Source organism: Aulonocara stuartgranti (genome assembly GCF_965226115.1).
Source record: "Aulonocara stuartgranti genome assembly, chromosome: 18".
NCBI lineage: Eukaryota > Metazoa > Chordata > Actinopteri > Cichliformes > Cichlidae > Aulonocara > Aulonocara stuartgranti.
The window spans coordinates 14,819,916-14,841,016 of NC_138954.1; the positions used below are offsets into that span (position 1 = coordinate 14,819,916).

The 21,101-nt window shown below is 38.2% G+C and overlaps 3 protein-coding genes across 4 annotated transcripts in view; 1 reads left to right on the plus strand and 2 right to left on the minus strand.

Moving 5' to 3' along the window:
* Positions 1–96: 96 nt before the first annotated feature.
* Positions 97–4,212, plus strand: LOC309693131 (von Willebrand factor C domain-containing protein 2-like). Its single transcript, XM_082512119.1, has 3 exons — positions 97–699; positions 1,578–1,707; positions 1,982–4,212. Exons 1-3 carry the CDS (start codon positions 343–345, stop codon positions 2,170–2,172), a joined length of 678 nt encoding a protein of 225 aa, XP_082368245.1. The 5' UTR covers positions 97–342; the 3' UTR covers positions 2,173–4,212.
* A 588-nt stretch (positions 4,213–4,800) lies between these two features.
* The window catches only part of b4galt2 (UDP-Gal:betaGlcNAc beta 1,4- galactosyltransferase, polypeptide 2), a 232,522-nt gene continuing 216,221 nt past the window's right edge, over positions 4,801–21,101 (minus strand). The window contains exon 8 of the mRNA XM_082513867.1: positions 4,801–10,552. Within this exon, the coding sequence (XP_082369993.1) occupies positions 10,402–10,552 (151 nt within the window). The 3' untranslated portion in view covers positions 4,801–10,401. The remainder of the gene's footprint in view (positions 10,553–21,101) is intronic.
* On the minus strand, positions 13,881–19,141 carry LOC309694109 (uncharacterized protein). 2 transcript variants are annotated; one of them, XM_082513869.1, is made up of 6 exons: positions 19,013–19,141; positions 18,049–18,109; positions 17,893–17,937; positions 16,155–16,310; positions 15,859–15,951; positions 13,881–14,916 (listed from the first exon to the last, which is right to left on the minus strand). In XM_082513869.1, exons 4-6 carry the CDS (start codon positions 16,224–16,226, stop codon positions 14,602–14,604), a joined length of 480 nt encoding a protein of 159 aa, XP_082369995.1. In that variant the 5' UTR covers positions 16,227–16,310; positions 17,893–17,937; positions 18,049–18,109; positions 19,013–19,141; the 3' UTR covers positions 13,881–14,601. The 2 variants fall into 2 exon arrangements, with proteins under 2 accessions (XP_082369995.1, XP_082369994.1); XM_082513868.1 differs by having other exon boundaries at positions 17,889–17,937.

Here is a 21,101-nt window from a genome sequence, read left to right on the forward strand (position 1 = left end):
AGGCTGAAGTCGTGCGTGTTAAACTAGGGAGGGACAGGTTTCAGCTTAGTAACGTTAAGGGCAAGCATGTACTCTGATGAGAGCAGTGAAACTTTCCCCCTCATGCTCCCAGCCTCCACTCCCTTCCGGACTCCTTGCCTTGCAAAAGTGTGCGCAGACCCGGCAGACCGCTGTGGAGAGGTTCAGGATTTGGGGGGCTTTGTTTTTAACAATCTAACGAAGAAAAGGTTTTGTTTGTTTTTTCAAATCTTGGCTGATCGCTCTACTAAACCCAAGTAGGACTACAGTGCAAGTTTCCCTTCACTAACGAACTTTTACTCATTTGGATTAATCAGATAGATTATGGAAAAGCTTGTGAGAGAGCGCCTTTCCTTAGCGCGCGGGATACGCACGGTCCTTCTGGCACTCGTACTTTGCGCGCAGGCTTGTTTTGGCTTTTCGGTCGCTGGACAGCAGGAGAGCACCTGCGAGGCCAATGGCAGCATTTACTACATGGGAGAATGGTATTTCCTGGACTCTGATCACTGCACTCAATGTGAGTGCACCGCTGAGGGCTCCGTGTGTGCCCGCACTGAATGCACCTCTCTCCCAGCTGCATGTATCCACGTTAGCCACTACCCCACCGACTGCTGCCCCAGGTGTGAAAAAATTGGGTGCGAGTATCGAGGGGTGGTGTACGAGCTAGGACAGAACTTCCAGGTAAGTCAGTGCCACATAAATAAACATAACCTATTGGAAAGGTCTAAAAATTTGTCTTTTTAGGCCTAATTTTTTTTTTTTTTACACTTTTTCTATATTTACTTTGATATACGTTTGTGAATCATCAGGCTTTGAAGAAAATGTAAGAGGGTTACAGGTGTGCATTGGTTGAGACGTCCATCGATAATAGTTTAGTTTTGTAAGAATAGTGCTCAAAGTAGCTGCAACTATTTAGAAAATGGCCTACAAGTGAAAATGTCAGCATCGTCATCCTAAAATGAAGCACCTTAGTGCGCTTATGTCAATAGTATTATTTAAGTAAATCTTTTTGACGTCAAAGCTGTAGTAACTGTACTGTACTGTAAATGCATCACAGCAATAACAGTGTACAAGAACATTATAAGAATACATTATTCGAAAGAATGACTTGAACACTAATAATAACAACACTTAATAGAAGCTCTAAAATGTAATTATTATCTAAATAATCTGAATATCATAGAGATATTCTAGTAACACAAGGGAGCACCAGTTGGTGTTTAAACTTTGGGTCTTCTGGTCTCGCCCCATTGTTCCCAATCGTTGTCTCTGAATGCATGTGTCAGAACCAAATGAGGATGAGCTTTGATGAATACTAAAGCCTAAACCAGATATCCGTTTGTATGTAATGATTATGCAGTATTAAATTGGAGGTAAATGGCGCCCCCTTTTGAGTTGGTACGAGGATTAGTACACGCTTTAAAAAGGATACCATTATACATAATTCGTGTGCTTGCTAGGAGTGACTAACCCGCATTTACATCACGAGGAGATTAGGAAATGATCCCTGCTGGGTTTCAGTGTATGCGTGTGTTTGTGTGGGTGTGTGTGTTTTCCAGCCATCAGAATGTGAGCAGTGCACTTGTGACAGTGATGGCATTGCCCGCTGTCTTGTGGCAGATTGTGCGCCTCCACCATGTGTCAACCCTGTCTATCAGCCTGGGAAGTGCTGCCCTGAATGCAAGGAGGGTATGTTAAAAACACAGTTTAATAAAAGTAGAAAGTTTAAAAAAAAAAAACACTCACAGACAGCATCACAGAGAGAACATTTATCTTTTTTTTTTTTATAATTTGAGCACAGTTTTCAAATGTTGTCATTTAGACCCACTCTAGTGTGGTCTTGTCTTGTTTTTGAAAATTGGTTTAAAATAGGGATGAGTGTAGTTACACAATGCTATCCATTTGACTGATTATGTGTAGTATCTGTTAATTTCAATTACCTGTTCTTCTCTTCTCCCCAAAGGTCCTAACTGCTATGTTGATGGATCACGCAGTAAAGTGATTCCTGCAGGAGAGCCCATCTGGGTTGACTCCTGCACCAAGTGTCGTTGTCACGACGGCCAAGATGCTGGTTACTGGGAGGGAAACCGCCTCGCCACCTGTTCCCGCCTCAGAAACTGTAAACCTCACCAGCCGCCCACCCAGAAAAACTGATTCTCTGTCAGTAGGTAGACTGTCAGAGGTCTACATTTCTTAAAATACATGTTGTTTAAAGAAGCAGTATGTTAATGTACTGTACAGTACTGTGCAAATGTCTTAAGCCACCGGTTCTTTCTTTTTCTTTTTGCTAGAAAAATGGGAAATAGCTGCATAGATTTATTTAAACTTGTGCAAACACACATAGAAATACATAATAAAAGGCAAAAACAGAGTTTGTACTATGCAGTGGAAGGGCATCTGTCAAGGAGTGAATAACAGATGGATCAGCTGAAAGGCCACATACAACTCTCAGGTCCTGTGTCAGGTCTTTGCTGGACTTTAAGATGCTGTTTATATGCTGCAGATTTTTGTTTGAGACTGCCACTTTTCCTCCACTTGTCCAGTTCCTCAAATTCCTTAAGTTCACACTGCACACAATGTCAAAATATGACAAGTTTTCTGCTAGAAGTTCTTTCGGACCTTCGCTTCTTGTTGGTGCAAAAATACTATTTTCTGTCTCTCAGATTGTGTTAACTTTGATATTTTTTGTATCATGTGCCTAAACATATGATTTTAAATTTGCTAAATTGTCTCTTATCTAATCTCTCTTACACTGGTTCATCTCTTGAGTTTTTTATTTTATTTTATAAAAGACCGCCCTTCAAAAATAATCAAAACAGCAAAGACCGTCCAAAACGGTCCAAAGAAAAAAAATTGCAAAGCCTCTCAAAGTTTGGAGAACTATTGCTCAGACCAATTTGAAAAATTACAATAAAGCCTGCCTACTTTGAAACAAAATATAAAGAATGACATGTGGCTCAAGACTTTTGCACAGCATTGTACCTTAGGCAACAGGACAAGGATACCTAATCCAACATTTCAGTGTAACAAACAACACTAAAGCTGTCACTGACAGGACACTAGCTGAGAATTATAAGAACTTCAAAAACACAAAATTAGGTTCCAGTAATGTTGTTTTGAATGGACAACAAACACTCCAACACTTGTTCCCAATACCTGCACTACTACAGAAGAATCTTTAATGAAACAAATCTAACAGGAACAAGTAAATTAAACGACCCTTGAGTAGTGGCCTTCCGATCATGATTGGTGTTTTTCTGAGAGAGAGAGATGAGTGGGCTATTGCAGACCTTGGGGAGGACCAAGGAGGTATTTCAAGCATCAGAACAAAGCCAATGTAATTATTGGATGACAAGAAATGATAATTGACCTGTCACCAGCTGATGCAGCAGTAAAATGCATGCATCACTGTGATGCAATTTAGACTAGGAAACAGCAGAACGGAGCAATAAACAATTTTGTGTCTGTTCTATAAATATTGTAGTTCAATTTCCATGCTAATTGAAATATAATGTATGAGAGTATGGCCTGACATATGACTGTACAGTAGTTGTAGACAAGTGTAATATTTGAAAGCAGGGGTTCATTTAGGAGAATGTGATTTGTACATGTACACTGTAGAGCAGAAAAAAAAAACATAAATCTGTAACTCGCAGCTTTGCTCATTTTTCACAAGAAAGGTGTAGCTTTGATACAAACAACCTTCTACATTATTTGCACTCTCCAAGTGGAAAATTATGATTTTCTGTTTTCAGAATGAAATGTAGCATGAAGTATATTGTCTTTTTTTTTTTTTAAACAGAAACATTGATAGGCAGCAGGCCTACCTTCTGTAATTTGTCATCATTTCTCACTTTGATCATGAGGGACATTTCATAGAAAAAAAACAAAAGTGATTTCAAGTTTAAAACTCTGTGTTTACTGCTTTGACATTACATAATAATCTCGGGCTGCTGCTGCCTGCATCAGTGCCATTGATCCATTGTAGCTAAATATCATTAATAAGCAGACGCTGTGTTTGTATTTCACAAAATATGAAAGAATTCCTACAAGTGCAGCTTTCAATTTACTGGCTGATATGAAGGGAACTGATGTGATGTGATGCTGCATACCTTTTTTGATAATCCATACAGGTGTGCAGAGAAAATGTGCAAAGATTCTTCAAATTAAAACTCCTTTTTCATGCCCATTAAACTTGTCTGTTTTGAATTGCTTCTTTTTACTCCGAGTGACTCATTTACTGTGCTTCTGTCTGTGAGGACACCTGCCCGATGCCCCTGCAGAGCTTTTCTGCTGACAATGGGAAACAAGCAGCTTCCTGGAAAAAAAACAACAACGATAAAGAACCAGTAAACTAAAACAACAAGAGGACGAAAAGGCTTTCGTGTTGTCGACTTAACTAGAGGACAGAATTTAATTCAGTTTTATTTATATTATTATGAGCAATATATGTGGGAAGTGACAGTGGGAAGGGAAAACTCCCTTTTAACAGGAGGAAACCTCCAGCAGTGCAAAGCTCAGGGAGGGGCAGTCATTTTCCGTGACTGTTTGGGGCTGAGTGGAGGAAGACAGGTCAAACAGAGTATAAGAATAGAGCCTGAGAACAACTAATGAATAAATGCAGAATGGTGTAAAAACCTACGAAGGGTGAAGAAGAAGCACTCAGGAGAGAAAAGAGGAAAAAAGTCTGCAGAAGTTCAACTGGACTGTTTGAGATCAAGAGGAAATATTCAAAGAAACATGAAACACACCATCATCACAGGATCTTTTTAACTGCAGATTTATTGATTGTATAGAAAAAGTAGGTTTGATATGATTTAATGCATTCTATATAAGATATAACATTTTCAACATTCAATGTACAAAAAGAAAAAAAAACATACAGGTACAGGAAATCTTTAAAAACACCCACAGGCCTGAAAGTCCCGTCTGCCATCGGCAGCAGATGAACAAAAAAAGTATCAGAAAAAAAGCGCTTTGAATAGTTGAACCACCAGGTTTACCTGACAGCTGGAACAGCTTCAAAAGTCAAAAAGTCCAACAAGAAACATCAAGCACTCCTCGTGGTTCTTTCAAATACTACTTATGCTAAAGTTTCTTCTGCTGATTTTTACATCTTTAACCCACATTTTATACACACTGCACTGCACCCATCCCTCTCCTGCTTTAAATTATACCTTTTTTCAACTTTCTGTCAACTTCTCATCTCATAAAGGCTTCCCAGAAGGATTGATCTTACATTTAAAGGGACACTCCACAAATTTTACAGTTCAGTCTATTTGTTTAGGTGTGACTTGAAATACCACAGTGCCCATGAATTCCTGCTGCCTTTGCCATCGAGGAGAAGGCAGCTGGAACTGTGTTTTGAACTCTAGTTCAAAGTGACTTAAAAGGTGCTGAACCCACTCATAGTTGATCCACAGTTAAGGGCAGAGCATGCAACAACATTTTAAGCCCATGCAAAATGAACCCAGCGAATATGAGTCAAATTCTTTATTAATCTTTTGGTAAACAGGGAAGTAATTTTAATTCTTTTTAAAGGGTTTTTTTCTTGACTGCCCAAAATGTCCAATTGCACTTACCAACTCTATGAAAGATTTTTAAACTTCTATTTTAAAGCTAACCGCACAGCTGGGATATGTTGGCCGGAGTGGCCACAACTTTACAAAGCACATTAAATTGCTGCACTGTCCCTTTGATATGGCGAGAATGATGAAAATAGTGATGCCATCATTTTATCTGCCTTTAATCTTTGATTATGTTTAGATAACACAACAGGTTTATAAGACAAATTTTTAAAAAAATGATGACTGCATTAGAATTGAAACTAGTCCTTAAAATGTCATCCCACATCCCTCAACAATGACTTAAAAGAAGAACATGATATAGAGGTGAATGAATCTGTAATATTGCACTGCGTGAGCTGTAAACACTTTAGAGAAGGGATCGTTGTTGACCCCTGTGTGCAGTCTGACAACACAAAAACTCACCAGGAGACTACTGCTTAAAAAACAAAAAAATAGGATCAAAGCACAGAGAGAAAAGTGAAAAATAAAATGACGACATCCAAAGAGGACATGAAAAGAAGGGAGACAAGGATGGGGATGTGTGCTGAAAAAGAAGAAAATGGAGATACAGTAAGTGGCCGGGACTTCACAGACTCAAAGAGAGGCCCTGTCAATATCTACTGAAAGTCGAAGCACCCTTGTGAGGCACGGCTGCGCCTGAAGTGGGTTCATCACAAAGCACAACAGTGTGCCATTGCCACAAACAACCTAAACTGGCAGAGTACAAAAGAAGAGGCATTGAAAAGGGAGATGGTGCAAAAAAAAAAAAAGAAAAGGGGAGGGCTGGACAGTTTGAATGAACATGTGTGCTCGGGTGTGTGTGTGTGTGCAGAAAAGAGCGTTGATACCTTCCAATAAGCTTGAGGCAAAGATAACAGAGAGACAAACAGATGGGAACAGTTTTGCCTCAAGGCTAACCAAAGAGGAGGCCAACGGTGCTCGATTTTCACCAAAATAAAAGCCCCAAATTGTTCTCTGTGGTTCAAATTGCAGTCGCAAGACTTTATACAAACCCCCTGCCACTTTCATGAAAACATACTACAAATGCTTTCTTTATTTTTTGCACCGAAACAAACATTTAAATATTTTCAATCTCAAAACACACATTTCTATCGCGTCATCTTTGCCCAAAAGAAAGAATTCAAGATAACCTTCCCTTCCCCTTAGCACACATCACTTCTAAAGGCATCAGTTTGGCGTTTAGGCGTCAACAATAACAACACTGACAGTACAGACCAGGAAAAGAAAACAGAGGAAGAAGAAAAGCAAAGCATCAAAGTACAAAACAGTCAAAGACTTCAATGCGGTGATGGAAGAAATGACAGATGTAAACATGAGACAAAAAGTTCCAGAACTTTAAATAAAAAAAGGATTAATTTAGCCCATCGATTGTGAAATCTGAATGCGTGATAAAACCGTTTAGCATGTAGGCTTGACAGCTGATGTTGATAAAATCTGAAGCAGCAATAGGGACGTCAGTCATACTGCTCAAACTGTAACTTCTCATTACTGCCCTAAAATTAACAATTTCCACCAGCACCTTATAATTTCCTCCGTCCGGATATGATCGTCTCCTGCTAAACGATTGACAGGAGAGATAGCAGAGAGATAAAACGGCATATTAATATTATAGTATCAACGGACTATTAATGAATTGTGACACTTAAAAAAAAAAAGACTACCAAGTTAGATTGTAGGCTTAAAAGAGACCTTGAGAATTATTTCACCTTGTCCTGCCCGTGGAGCCGCTTGTAAATCTTACAAGAGTCAGCTTTTGTATTCACGCTGCTTTTTTCTCATAAAACATAACTGACAGCTCATTTCTTCGACATCCCACCGAGCAAAAACCTGTTCAAAAGACGGCGGGATGACGGCGGGAGACAATTTTGCCAGATGTCTGAACGACATCAAGATTTGGTTAAAAAGTAAAGGATGAACAGCAGGATGACATCAATCCATTGATGAACAGATCGATGGATTGATGTCCCTTTTTTGTCGATTGTTGTTTTGTAGATTCAAACATGGAACCTTCTCGTTATGAGGCTGCGGCGCTCATCCTGCTCCTACTGTGCTGCTCTAGCATGCTGGAACAATGTGTTTAGCCTCTCCAGAGGTGTACACAAATACCATCACTATGCAACACACAATGAGAATAAAAACATCATTTACATGTGTATACACACTTGAAGTTCGGTCCATAATTTGTTGGACAAAGACATAATTTTTTACAATTATGTGCACAGTGCAGTGGGTTTTAATCAATAGGTGGCTGAAGTGCAGACTTTCAGCTTCAAATTCCAATTCAAGGGGTTTAACAAAAAGTTTGAATCAATGGCTTAGGAATTACATCAATTTTTTAAAAACTATTAACCAAACCAGCGTAATTTTAAAGATTTTTTTAATACTTTCATGAAACTCCTTTGCAGTCAATAACTGCTTGGAGTCGAGAACCCAAGGACATCACCAAATGCAGTGTTTCCTCCCTTGAGATGGCTCGGCTTTTACTACAACCACCTTCCACTGCTGCTTGTTTGTGGGGCTTTCTGTTTTTGTATTTAATAACTGAAAAGCTCTGTTGGGCTGAAATAAGGTCACCGACTTCGTCATTGAAGAATCTCTAATTCCTTTGCCTGTAAAGGAAAAACTCTTGGGTTGCTTTCTCAGATTGCTTTGGGTCATTATCCATTTGCACTTTGGTTGAATCTGAGCAGAGAGCATAGTGTGTACACTTCACAATTCACTTGTGTAATTAGGGGTCTTAGATCTTGTTATAAGACGTCTGTATTTCCATTCATGAAGGTGTCTCATGATTGTGGACTTTGACAATGATACCATTACCTCCTTGAGTTCATTCTTGATTTCGTTAGACAAGAAGTTGTTTTTCTTAACATCCATGTTATCATTCACTTTAGTTGTCTTCTTTGTCTTTTAGGCCTTTTGGTGTTGCTGCGCTGGTCAGTGCATCCATTGTTTTTAAGAATGAACCAGACTTTTGATTTGGAAAAGGTTTTTGCTGTGTCACTGATAGGTTTATCTTAGTTTTTCAACCTAATAATGGCCTCCCTCACTTGCACTTACATCTCTCTTGGCGTCATATTTGAAATTACTTTGAAGAGCTGTAACTTGAGATATTATGTCTGGTTCACTTGTTGTGAAAAAACAAGATAACAGACCTCACCTGGCCATGAAACTGCCTTTCAGCCAATTGTCCAAATAACTTTGAGCCTTTGAAAAATTGGGGACGGCATATAAAAGTGGCTGAATTTCCTAAATGGTTAATGCAAAACCTCTGCAATGCAATCAGATCTGGATTGGGTGATTTAAAACCACTGTGGTGGTATACAAATGACAAAATCTGTGTCTTTGCCCAACAAATTTTGCACATATCTGTACAGGTTGCCCAGTAATATTAGCCTATTTGGTAAAAAACGTTCACTTTTGGACCAAATTTAAAACTTTTAAGACACCCAAACAAAACAAATTTCACCCCCTGACTTTTCAACCAAATTTAGCGTTAACAGTGACATTAGCTAAAAGAAAATCAACACCAGTGGATGTCTGGAGCTTTGGGGAATACTGTATATGCAGAAAATATGGTAAATTTCCAATATCTTTTAAAGGAGTATTAGCTCAATGTTGACTTTAAAGTGCATATTAGCAAAATAAACTGAAAAAAAAGAAGTTTCCAGAAGTATAATCTCCTTATGTGCTGCAGGGGGTCAAAATCATAACTGAGCTGTCAGTATGTATCAGACCTGCTGTCTTCAGTTCTTCCATTTGATTTCAAATGCTCTCCAAAGATAGTTTCAGTACACTGCATACAGGAGAAACCCTTTCATCCTTTCAGTTTATTTACTGTTGTTGAAAAACTCTCAACAAGTCAGCTTCTGCTTCCAGAGTTTAACTTCATATATATGTATAAAAACAGAGAACAAAAAGAGAGTTCCCGGTCGTCTGTAGCGGCTGACAAACGTGTTTCATCAGCATGTTCATGTGTCACCAGCACTCATTTGAGTCTTCTGCTGTAGATGCAGGCACAATACACATTCATTAATTGATAGCAGAGGGTTTGATTGAGTAATTAGATCCAAACAAGTCACTCCCTGACGAAAATGTCCAAAGCAAATTGTCTGTTAGCATCACAGGACAAGAGACGCTGATGTCTCTGATATGCAAGCCGTTAGACACAGTAACACAGTTCATCACTGCATGTCAGTACGTTGTGGTAATGTTACAGCTTGACTCCAGGGGCTGTTAATGCGCACAAAGTTAGTTCTTTCTTGCATTTTCAAAGTATGCATGAAAACAGTCTGTGTGTTTTCTCATGGAGACAGTTTTAAGACGTTACGAGAAATCCATCGTCAACATTTAAGAAAGTGTTACGTGACACACCAGCAGTTCCTGTCAATGCTCGCTGTCAACATGCCATCGGTTGCCCTCCAGTTTGATAGGAAAACTTAAGTTTGACGCCACTGATAATCCACCTTTGGTCCACAAGTTATTCATTCTGCAGTCATTGATTGTTACAGGTGTGATAGCACCCACTGTCTGCTTCAAGAAGTTGTTGGTGGAAAGAGCCTGAGTCCTAAAAGAGAGAAATATCAAGCTGAATAGAGTGGAAACAAGGCAGAAAGAGACACTATGATGTGCTTGCGACAAGTTTTGCTCTCTTATTTTCAATTTCATATTCTTTCAGATGCCTGTGAGACACTCTCAGTTTTCTTTCCGTCCTTTAAGTTCTCTTCTTTCACATCTTCCTCTCGCTAGGCCAGTTGCATCCTCCCCCACATCGTCCACTTTCTCTCTTTCATTTCTTCTAGCCCTTAATGGGCCGAGGTGGTGGCTTGCCGATCTCCACGGAGATGTTCGTGTACAGAGGATACTTCTTGACTTGAACCAGTCTGTAGGTCAGAGAGCTGATGCCGTCCTTCTTCATTGTGTTCTTGGTGTTCTGTATTTTGTTGAATCTAATGGAGTAAATGAAGAGAGGGAAGGAAGGGCAGGGAGAGAGCAGGAAATGAAGGAGACAATCAAGAATATTAGATTCAGTTCAGTGTAAGTTAAAAACAAAACAAAAACAGGAGTACCAGATAAAAAGTACCAGGTACCAGGTTACAGCCCAAGTTCGGTTACAGTTACAGCAATGCTGCAATGTGGATGAGAAAATATAAATCAATCGTTTCTTCTCGTCAACTGTTTTTTTTATTCTACGAAAAGCAACCAGATGCCTGACACACTGCTAAGGACTTTTGCGAGATCTCGCAAAAGTCCGTCTTAATTTTTTTCCCGTATATAACCTTTGTATATTTGCAAACCCTTAAAACTGCATCTGAAAGTTGTGCCAAGTTTGGTCATTTTTTCCATCCTCTAATCCAATTCCGGGTTGCGGCGGCACAGAGCACAGCTGCTTTATTTTGCAGGCGCACTTTTAATGGAATATGCAATGCACAAATATACACAAAAGATCATATTCTGTGCACAGGACACTGCAGAGATTGGAAATAACTTAAAGACAGGGGATAAACTAGTCCAGAAAGCATTCAAGGCAAATAAAAACAAAACAAAAACAGATATTAGAAAAGATTAAACTTTCAAAAACATGCATGAACTCCATCTGCAATGTGCTGCTGTGCACATTTAACCAATATGATGAAAAGAGCCCGATGTCTACTGGCTAAAGTTTCCTAAAAGTTAAGAAAATAGAGCATCTGATTTTTTCCCCAAGCTGATCGTGACCAACAGGTGGTGCTGTGGCCTAGCACAGGGACTCAGAGAACAGGATGATCTATAATATCTACCTGGGTTTGTCTGTCTTATGCCGGGATATCTTTTTCCATGGGCTGTGATTCAGCAGTTACATCAGAAAGCGCTCTGATTTTGGTATTAAAGATGGGGGAAAAAATTCACACAGTGTGTCAGGCAGTTACACAGAGTGGCTGCTGAGCCTCAGTTCAGCATGTGATGCAACCTTTGGCATTAAAACAGATTCATAACACAAACACGGCTGTCACCCTTGTAGTAGCATGAGTTTTTGCAGGCATTCAGAATGGAAATGAGGCCACAGTGTCTACCAGCGTGTTTACACTCTTGTCTTAAAATCTCTTCCTTTTTTTCTTTTTTTTTGAGGTCTCTGAGCAGAGAAAGAGCTGATGTGTGCAAACACCCAGAACTCCACACTCACTTTCAAAAGACAGCCGTGACTGACTGCAACAAAAGATGTCTTCTTAATGATATGCTTGGACATGCAACTGGAGATGACACTTCAGTCCGACATGGACCAGTGAGTCTACAGATCCTTGTCAGAGCTGACGAGCAAAGATCTCTCTTCTCTTCCTGCATTCTGTCTCTCTCAAATCAAATCAAAAATCTTTATTGGCATGAATGGAAGCTGGGTAAAAAAAACGTTGTCAAGCATCTTCCTGCTGCACAATATACAATACAGTAACATATACATAGAATCACGTGTTCTCTGACTTCTACAAAAAGATGGCACTTTTACCTGGAAGGAGGGGGAATTCATTTAGGAGAAAGAGAAAGGAAGCAGAAGAGGAATGGGAGCGTGTTTAAGGTAAAATAGAGGTTGGATGACAGGGAAGAAAAATGAAGGACAGATAGGCGATGAGATAAACATGTCTGGGTGTGACAGATGGATGGCGATATACTGATATTAAAAATAAAGCGAATGAAGGGGGGGAAAGCTAAATCTTTGGATGACTCTATCATACGAAGAATATTAAACACAATCCCTGCCTACATTCAGTATAAAGAATATCTAATACATGTAAACACACACATACAGGCACACCCTGTAGGTTACCTTATGTATCCTTTCAAAGCTCTTGGACTTACTTTCTAGAGTTAGAGGGCGAGACAAAGACATCCTCGTTACATATTCATTAGCCTGATTTCCAGACGTCCTGACTGGGCTAAGTAAAGCTCCTTTTTAATTCCACTGAGGGTCTCACAGGAAAACATTTCTGGTTAAGAATCTCAACAATAGATTGTCGTGCCAGCTAATCAGGGTTATTTTGCTCTAGTGTCACATTTTGAGTTGGCCCACTTAACCTTGTTTGAAAAAAAAAATCTTAAAAGAAGAGTTTGGGTAACTCATTTGGTTCTTTCTTAAGAAAGAAAGGTTTTACAGGACTCTAATGCAGTACTGCGAAAAGTAAAAAGTATATCAATAACTTTTAAGAACCACATTTTGCAGGAATATCTTGAAGTAATTGTATTCTGTATGACTTTTGGTCCATTCTTCTTTACAATGCTGCTTCAGTTCTTCGAGGTTTGTAGGCTTCTTTAATTTGCTGTATGCATAGCTCTCTTACAGTCCAGTGACAGCACTTTACTCAGGTCAAGGTCTAGACTTTGACTGGGTTATTGCAGCATCTTGATTGTATTCTGTTCATTTGTAGATTTGTTGCTGTCCTTGGGACCATTGTCCTGTTGATTTGACCCAATTTAGGACAAGCTTTAGCTCTCAGAAAGATAGCCTCACATTTAAATCTAGAATACTTTAGTAGACAGGCATGGTCTGACTAGCCTTCCAAATAAGCCAAACATGTTCAGTCAATTTCTAATTGTACTGCCATGAACTGAGATGTATCTTTTAAAAAATTTCTTTGAGCAATGCAAGGTCTGACTTTTGGGTGAATTTACTGGGAGATCCACTTCTGGGAAGATTGTGGCATTGTGTTAACACACACCTGAATGCTTCAGACCAGCAAGCTGCCAAAACATTTAAGCCAAAAGTTTTTCAATTAATCAGGTGCATTTAATTAGTAGCAGCTGCTTGCTACATACCCACACTCAAAAAAAATCTGTTGTTGGATGAACACAATTTAATCATGGCACCCTTTTTGCACACAATTTAACCAAGTACAATAAACCCTTTTCGATCATGTCAAACCAACACATTTAGCATTTGGTGGTTTAATGTAATCAGATTACGTTGGATCAACATACTATACTTACATTGATTTGAAGTGATTTATTTAAGTATGTAGAGTGAAATTTGTTTTAATTCATTCTACACAATTTAAAAAGTTTAGGAAAACAGAATTAAATCTTGTTGTGTCAACAACTACTTTGTTAATCAAGGCAATGATTTCACTCATTTCAACCAAATTATTTCAATTAGATTTGTTTACATTTGTTACACATTTAGAAACCCACTACTTTACAAAAAAAGTCACAATCAGATTATGATAACATTATCTTTATTAACTGGATTTAGTGGACAATATAAAAGCTTACCATTTTTGTACACCTGCAAGCATTATGCCACTACAAAAGGTAAAATGTTAGAATACTTATTTACATAGGTAATATGTTGGAACCAAAGCTTCCACAACTAAAAACAGATGCAAAATTTGCTCAATATATCGACTGCATTTTAAAAAATTAAACTAAAAGATAAAAATACATCTCCCACTTGGCAAGTTAAAACATGTGACAAAATCGAATTGTGTGAATTTGGAAAAATAAAATAAAATAATTAGAAATATTTTGGGGGCAATACAACAACAACAAAAAATTCCATAGGTGATGAAAATCTATATTTGTTTGGTGTATCTCATTGAAATAATTATTAGTTTGACCAATTTTTATATTTCTGTATTTATTTTTTTAATTTTGGTTGCAGTCCTCCACAGCTAGCAATATAGTTTTGCTGTGTTTTAAAACATGCTAGCAAGCAAAATGGAAACAATAATACAGTGAACTTAACAGGTGGCAGTGGTCTTAAACTTTACAGGACCTTGATACATAAACACAACATAGTACTTCTGTCAGTACTTCTGATCCATTTTGAGCCATCTATATAAGGACAAACAAAAATCATCTGCAGTGCTGTATAAAAGGTGAATTGCCCAACAGAGAGAATCCAAAAACTTAAAAAAAAATGTTTTAAATGAAAGAAAAAAAATATAAACAACTCAAATATTAACATTATATATTGGAAATCACCATTGCACCAATGAACCATTCAAGACCTATCAGTCATTTTCAAGTGCTCTCACCCCATAAGCTTGTTTTTCAGAAACTGTACCTTTGAAGACAGCTTTTGTCCATCAAGATTTAAAAGTATCTTCTGGAGGACTTCAAAGGTGCATTTAAGTTCTGGTGGGTAGCTCAGGTTCAAACGGTATATGAGTCCAAACAACAGAGCACATGCTTGTGCAATGTTACCCAAATCAGTGTTAGCCTCCACACCCTCAATCACGACACCAACGTCCTCTGGGTCATCTTCAGGTTCAGCACCCTCCTTCTGGATGACGTACACCCCCATCACAGTTTGCTCCATGCAGCTTTTTGCCTCGCTGTCCGTATCCTACATGAAAAAGTATAAGACAACAAAGTAAAATTTAAGAGATTGTTTAAACAACTGTTTCTATGCTGTTCATAAAATCCAAGTAGTCAAAGTAATAAACAGAAAATTACACCACTAAAGTAGTTGTTAGTAATTACTCCAATACATAAATTATAAAATACACCTCTCATGTCAAAAGAGGTGGCATAATTGACCTCTCACCGGCCCCTCCCCCGAAAGGGCCATTGTCCAATTACACATTATAGCAACCGTTACTGTGTCTGACAAACATTAACCTCAAGCAAGATGGAGAAGCGGTGTGCCCACCGATACGCCGAGAGATTGTGTCTGGAGGAGTTGTGTTCTTTCCATTCACAAAGTCAAAAACAACGTGAATGGATTAAACAGTGTGTATGGCCCCATTCCCAGGTAAATGTACCGAACATTATGAAGCATGTCTGCTCGCACATTCGGGTACCCATTGGTGCGCAGAGGAAACCATTTGTTTGTCGGACGTAGCAAGAGTAACTTAGGGGGACAGGACTCGAGAAAAGGCTAACTCAGCTGCTAAAATAAAATAGGTATAGAAGTGTTAGTACTAAACAGCTCAAAGTTCATAGACATTTCTATTTACAAATACTGATGACCATAACAATGAAAAAACAACAGGACTTGTTTTAATCCAAGTACAGATTCAAAAGCAATATAGTCTTGATGCATGTTAAATGCATTGTATGTTTGTGTATCAAGTTTAAGTAGGCATAAATTTCTTTCCTTCCAATACCAAATTCCAGAAATTCTTTATTGCAACGCTTAATACTGTTTGGTATTCAAGACATCCTTTCCCCAATACCAGGTGTCTTGTTGCTAATCTCAAAATTTTAATTTTAATGATTTGCATTTGAGGCAACGTCACAATTTGTATGAGAATGTTACAGACAACATGCTGTCACAATGGCTCACCAAGTACTCCTTTATTAACTTCTCATAGTCTTCGTTTAGGTGGATGCACAAAGACTTCAAGATGCATGCTCGTCTGGTATGGATGTTGTCATACTGGAGAGGAGGAGGAGATAATATGAGCCAAAACCAGTCTGTTTTTCTTAAAGCTAGGGTAATCAGTTAACTTGCATAATTATTCTTTAGGTTAGAACCTGGCATGTACCACTTGTTAAGCCGAAACAAAATTGACAACTTCATCTCCAAATAAAAGTTATTTTTGCTGCCTATGACAAAGTCTACTCAATCCTAATACAAACCTTGGAGATGGCAAGCATGAGACCTCTTATTTTCTTTCCACGTGTCCCTCCTTTGGTCAGAAAGATTTCCATTAAGCGTGGCGCGTATTGGTCAAGCTCGGCAAAGAAAGTAGATAGCAGAGGCTTTGTGGTGATTCGCAGAAACTCCTTCTCAATCTGCAATAGAGAACAAATACATTGATTAAAAACGCAACTGTATATTTCACTCACTTCACATCTAAGCTGACTAAAGCTGCTTTTAGAAGACCATGCAGACATCAGTGCTGTCTGTGTAGGACATGAATCAGTCTGTGTCAGATACTGAATTTGAAATTTCCACTAAAGTCACAAGTAAGAGGCAAGTGGAACCAAGATCTAGGCCATTTGCTTTTTGAAGTTTGCAAAGACTGCTAAATTGCACCAGTGGTAGTTCACTCTTTGCAACACAGTATGCTGTTCTAAACAGATTTTTCAGGTTTATTTTTAGTATATTATTTGCAATTGGTGTTTGTTCTGGGAAAGATATTGCAGACTGAGCAATAATCCATTTCTAATGGGGGCCTTTCTTAAAATGACTGGTCCCAGTAACAAAGGCGCTTGTCGACTCAGAAATCGAGGGAAAACCAACAACACACCCGGCAGAACATTATGTTATTTACACGGGTGCACATAAGTGGTCCGCATGTGCGCATTCGCTGTCAAAATAAAAGACGCGCAACAGATAAGAAGTTGCAACGCACGTTTGCATCCATATAAAAGGCACTGTTTTTGTCCGCTAGAGTGGGATTTTCACGGCACATTCTGCACCACATCTGTGTGTTCATCATTTGTTTGAAGCCAGCTCACCTCCTGCAACCACTTTTGCGAGAATACGCGCTTCTTTTGTGGTTCGGACTCCTTCTGACATTTCTTTGGAGGTGGAGGAAAACCAAAGTAATTGCTTAAAGGAGCTTCTTCGACATATTTAAGAGTTCTAAACAAATATGTCCTCCTCCAGAAAATCTTATGTATGCAAACACGCGTTGCAACTTCTTATCTTGTGCGCGTTTTTTATTTTGACAGCAAATACGCACTTGCGGACCACTTATGTGCAGCCCCGGTTATATAGCTCGTCATGTTGCAGCCACAGAAATTCTTTTGTCCATGAAACCATAAAGCTGCACTTTCTTTTTGCCTTATAGTCTGATTTGTCATAACTTTTCCGTTTTGTGGTAAGCTTTTCTTTGGCTGTCACTTCTTCACCCTGACCTGTCTTATTTGGCTAAGCAGAACTACAATTAATATCCTGCTGCTTTTACACACGCACTCACATAACACTCAGCGATTGTCTGCGCGATCAACCTCTCACATGTTTAAGCTGCGGGAGATTTCACTTGTCATGTTTGCATAGTAAGCTAACGATTGATAAGACGATGTCAGAGGAATTGGTGCACAAATTATCATCACTCACAGATCAGTGCTGTCGCTCTCTATACACAGGTCGCGCGATTGCAAAGTGAAAGCAAAAAACAAGCGCAAATTCAAACGCGATTTCAATATGTCACATATTGACAGTGGCTCACCGATGCCAATGACATAATTACCCAGCTACATTTCCGAAAGAATGCAGAAGCATTGACATATATTTTTCCTTCTTATGACAGCCCGACGGGCAGGGCAGAGATAGATTTTGGTAGCCCGACTGGAAAAATCGCTAGCCCTGGGACGTCGGGCTAGCCATTTTGCGAGCCCTGTACAGTGTTTCAATAATTGTACCTACTACTCTCCCTGATGGAACAACGCTTGCACTGCCACATACAAGTCACTGAAAGAAAAAAAGAAAAGCAGTTTTAAGGATAGTTTTATTGGCACCTTTTTTTCACTTTGATTAAATCATAAAACTATCATAAAAAATATATGATGGTAAAAGGCTTACCATGTATTAAAGAGGAGGCACAAACAATCAGAAAAAGGGGTCAGCTTTCTTTGTGGTGTTACTATGGTAAAGAAAACAGAAAAAATTATTTTATAAAAATTCCACAGTGGATTTTTTTTTACTTTGTTGCAAATGTATAAAAAAAATACAAATACATATAAATACCTCTTGCAATAAAAAATTCACAGATAAATATCCAATCTGTTGCCAAATGTAATAGCAGTGTTTCACACTATACAATAAAGATGCTGGTAGTTGCGGTATAGGTCCGACAGGCAATTTTCATAACTATCCGCCATTGCCTTTTCCTCTGACCTCGTGTTTATGCTCTTTTTCCCATGCACTAGCATCAAGTCAATTCGAAGGATGCAGCCCCTGAATTTGGACACAGCTAATATTTAGCAAATCGCGCATGCTAGTTTAACTTGCATTACTGTGAGAGGCCGAATGCTTAAAATAAAAGGAGAGAGAAAGAAAGAAAGAAAGAAAAAATGCAAATGATAATAAAAAAAGTGAACAAAGACCATGTCTTGCAATAACCGTCATTTAAAACCAAAGTGAATGCTAACAGAGCTAGGTAGAAGTTCAATGAGACAACCATACTAGCTTTAGCTAACTTCATTTACTTTGAAAGTGAATTACAAACGTGTTAAATATTGAATTAAACATATCAATAACCGCTAAAAACACTATAAGACTAACTGCAAAAACGGGTAAAAAAAAAAAAAGAAGAAAAACAATGAAGTGGAAATGCTAATAATAGTATAAATATACCCAGAGCGGATTATAAATCAGGTATTAGACGGTACCGATTGGCACCGTCTAATACCAGATTTTCACTGTATTTGCTCCACTCCCGCTGTCTAATGACAACTTACACATTTGGAATTAAAAACATTGTTAAACAATTAATGGACAAAACAACTTCGTTTGACTAAGATATTTTGAGTTATTTATTACTTACCTGTATTGTGGAAGATTCCGCAGAGGGAAATGGCAGTCCACTGAACACATATAACTTCTCCGCGTTCCCGCCTCTTCACTTTTGGGAAGTTTGAGCATGCGCACTAGGCATCGGTTTTAGAGTTGTTGATTTAAAATAATTACATTTAATTGAACTGAAGAATGCAAATCTAGTTCATTAAACTTTTTGTTATTTTATGTTAAACCAACAACTGATAATGATTTAAAAACCTAAACTCAATATGTTCATGTTAAATAGACAAATGTCTATTGAATTAATCAAACAACTGCCTTAGTTGACTTTTTTGAGTGTTAAGTCCTATGCAAGAAGTAAGGGTGTACTTAGCTTTTGACAGCACAGCAACAACTACAGATCGAGGTAAGGTTAAGTTTTTTTTTTTTTCAGTACCCTTAGATCTGTGTACAATCAGTCCACCATCAGAAAATGACTTAACCTTCATTTATTTATTGAGTCTATAGGAAAGAAACACTAAAGCTTTTTAAACTGCAGTATTTTATTATAAGTTCATTATAATACCCAATATATAATAATTATCTTTTAATCTAATCAAAATTAAGATAAGATATGTTAGATATAACAAATACAAACATAGCTTAGAAAGATATCTATCAAGTCACGTAACATAATAAACTACAACAGCTCACAGGACTGTAAGCAGATTAGCTGCTATTGCTAACAGTCCAGCTAAAGATCAATGTTGTTGTTTTTTTAAATGTTGTTTTTTTTGATGAAATTAAGTCATTCATATAGAAGAAATTAATTAGTGTGCATCAGATAAGTCAATAAGTGGATTTTCTTTATCTCTTTTAGATGTAGGCTAGCTGTTTCTAGCTAGCTATACTAAGCTAAGATAATATTTACTACCCAGATGTGAGAATTTATCAATCCTCTCATCATTAGTCTCTCAGTAATAAATTAGCAAATGAGAACTACCTCCCACTTCTTCTGTATTATGAATGAAACTGTAAATTTAAAGTGATGTTAGGTTACATTTTTATCTTTAAAGGTAATTATTAGTTATGGTTTATTATTGGTTACATACACATACAGATATCAACCCAAATACACACAAACACCCTCTGAAGCTGCAATGTCCCAGGATGATAACAAAGGGATGGCATATTGAATGAGCTTGCTGTGCATCTGGTTCAATTGCAATGCTGTTTGCCCGATACAAATGGTGTATGGGTGTGTGCTCTAACTGATACTTGTAGCTTGTGATTAATGTTCCTCTTTCTTAAATCCATCGGCACAACATCTCATTGCTATGCCTAACCAGCATTTCAGACAAGCTGAGAGAATGGACTCCTGTGAATGTTCAAGTTAATGTGAATGCATGTGTGCAGAGGAGATAGTAAACATTCATCAGATAGTCAAGACAACGCTTCACTTGGTAAAAGCTGGACATTACGCAGGTACTCCAGATAAACTCTCCCAAAAGGCTCAATCATTAATCTGAATCTAAACAGAGAAGAAACTCTGCACCTGAAGACAAAAAGCGGAAACAAAAGCTTAGTTTATCAGTGCAATTGGCAGGCTTCTGCAAGAACAACCTTAAAATGAAACTTTACACACACACACACACACACACACACACACACACACACACACACACACACACACACACACGTGTTCTGCATATACATGCTGAATATATATACGGCACATAAGGGGCCAATGACCAAAAACTCCTTGATATACTTCAGAACAAGGCAACGTAAATGGTTTAAAGGTAGTCTATTTATGATATTCTATCAATTTTTGAATATTTCCCATTGACACCTTATTGGTTGCCAAATTTTTGGGTATGTGATATCATTTGAAAGCTATCAACAAGTATCCCCAAATCATCTCTTGGACTAAAGAACTGACAAATTAAGAAATTTATGGTAAAAGGTAAAAGTTTATATGCTAACAAACAAAGCAATCACGGTCCTTGATGGTCGGTCTGTGTGCCTGGAGGCTTTGGCAATTATTTTCCCAGCAACCAGCTGTCAACCTCCAGCAAACAAACACAATCAATCAGGGAATAATCATTTTTTCGGCCAAGTTGATGTTACATTGTTAA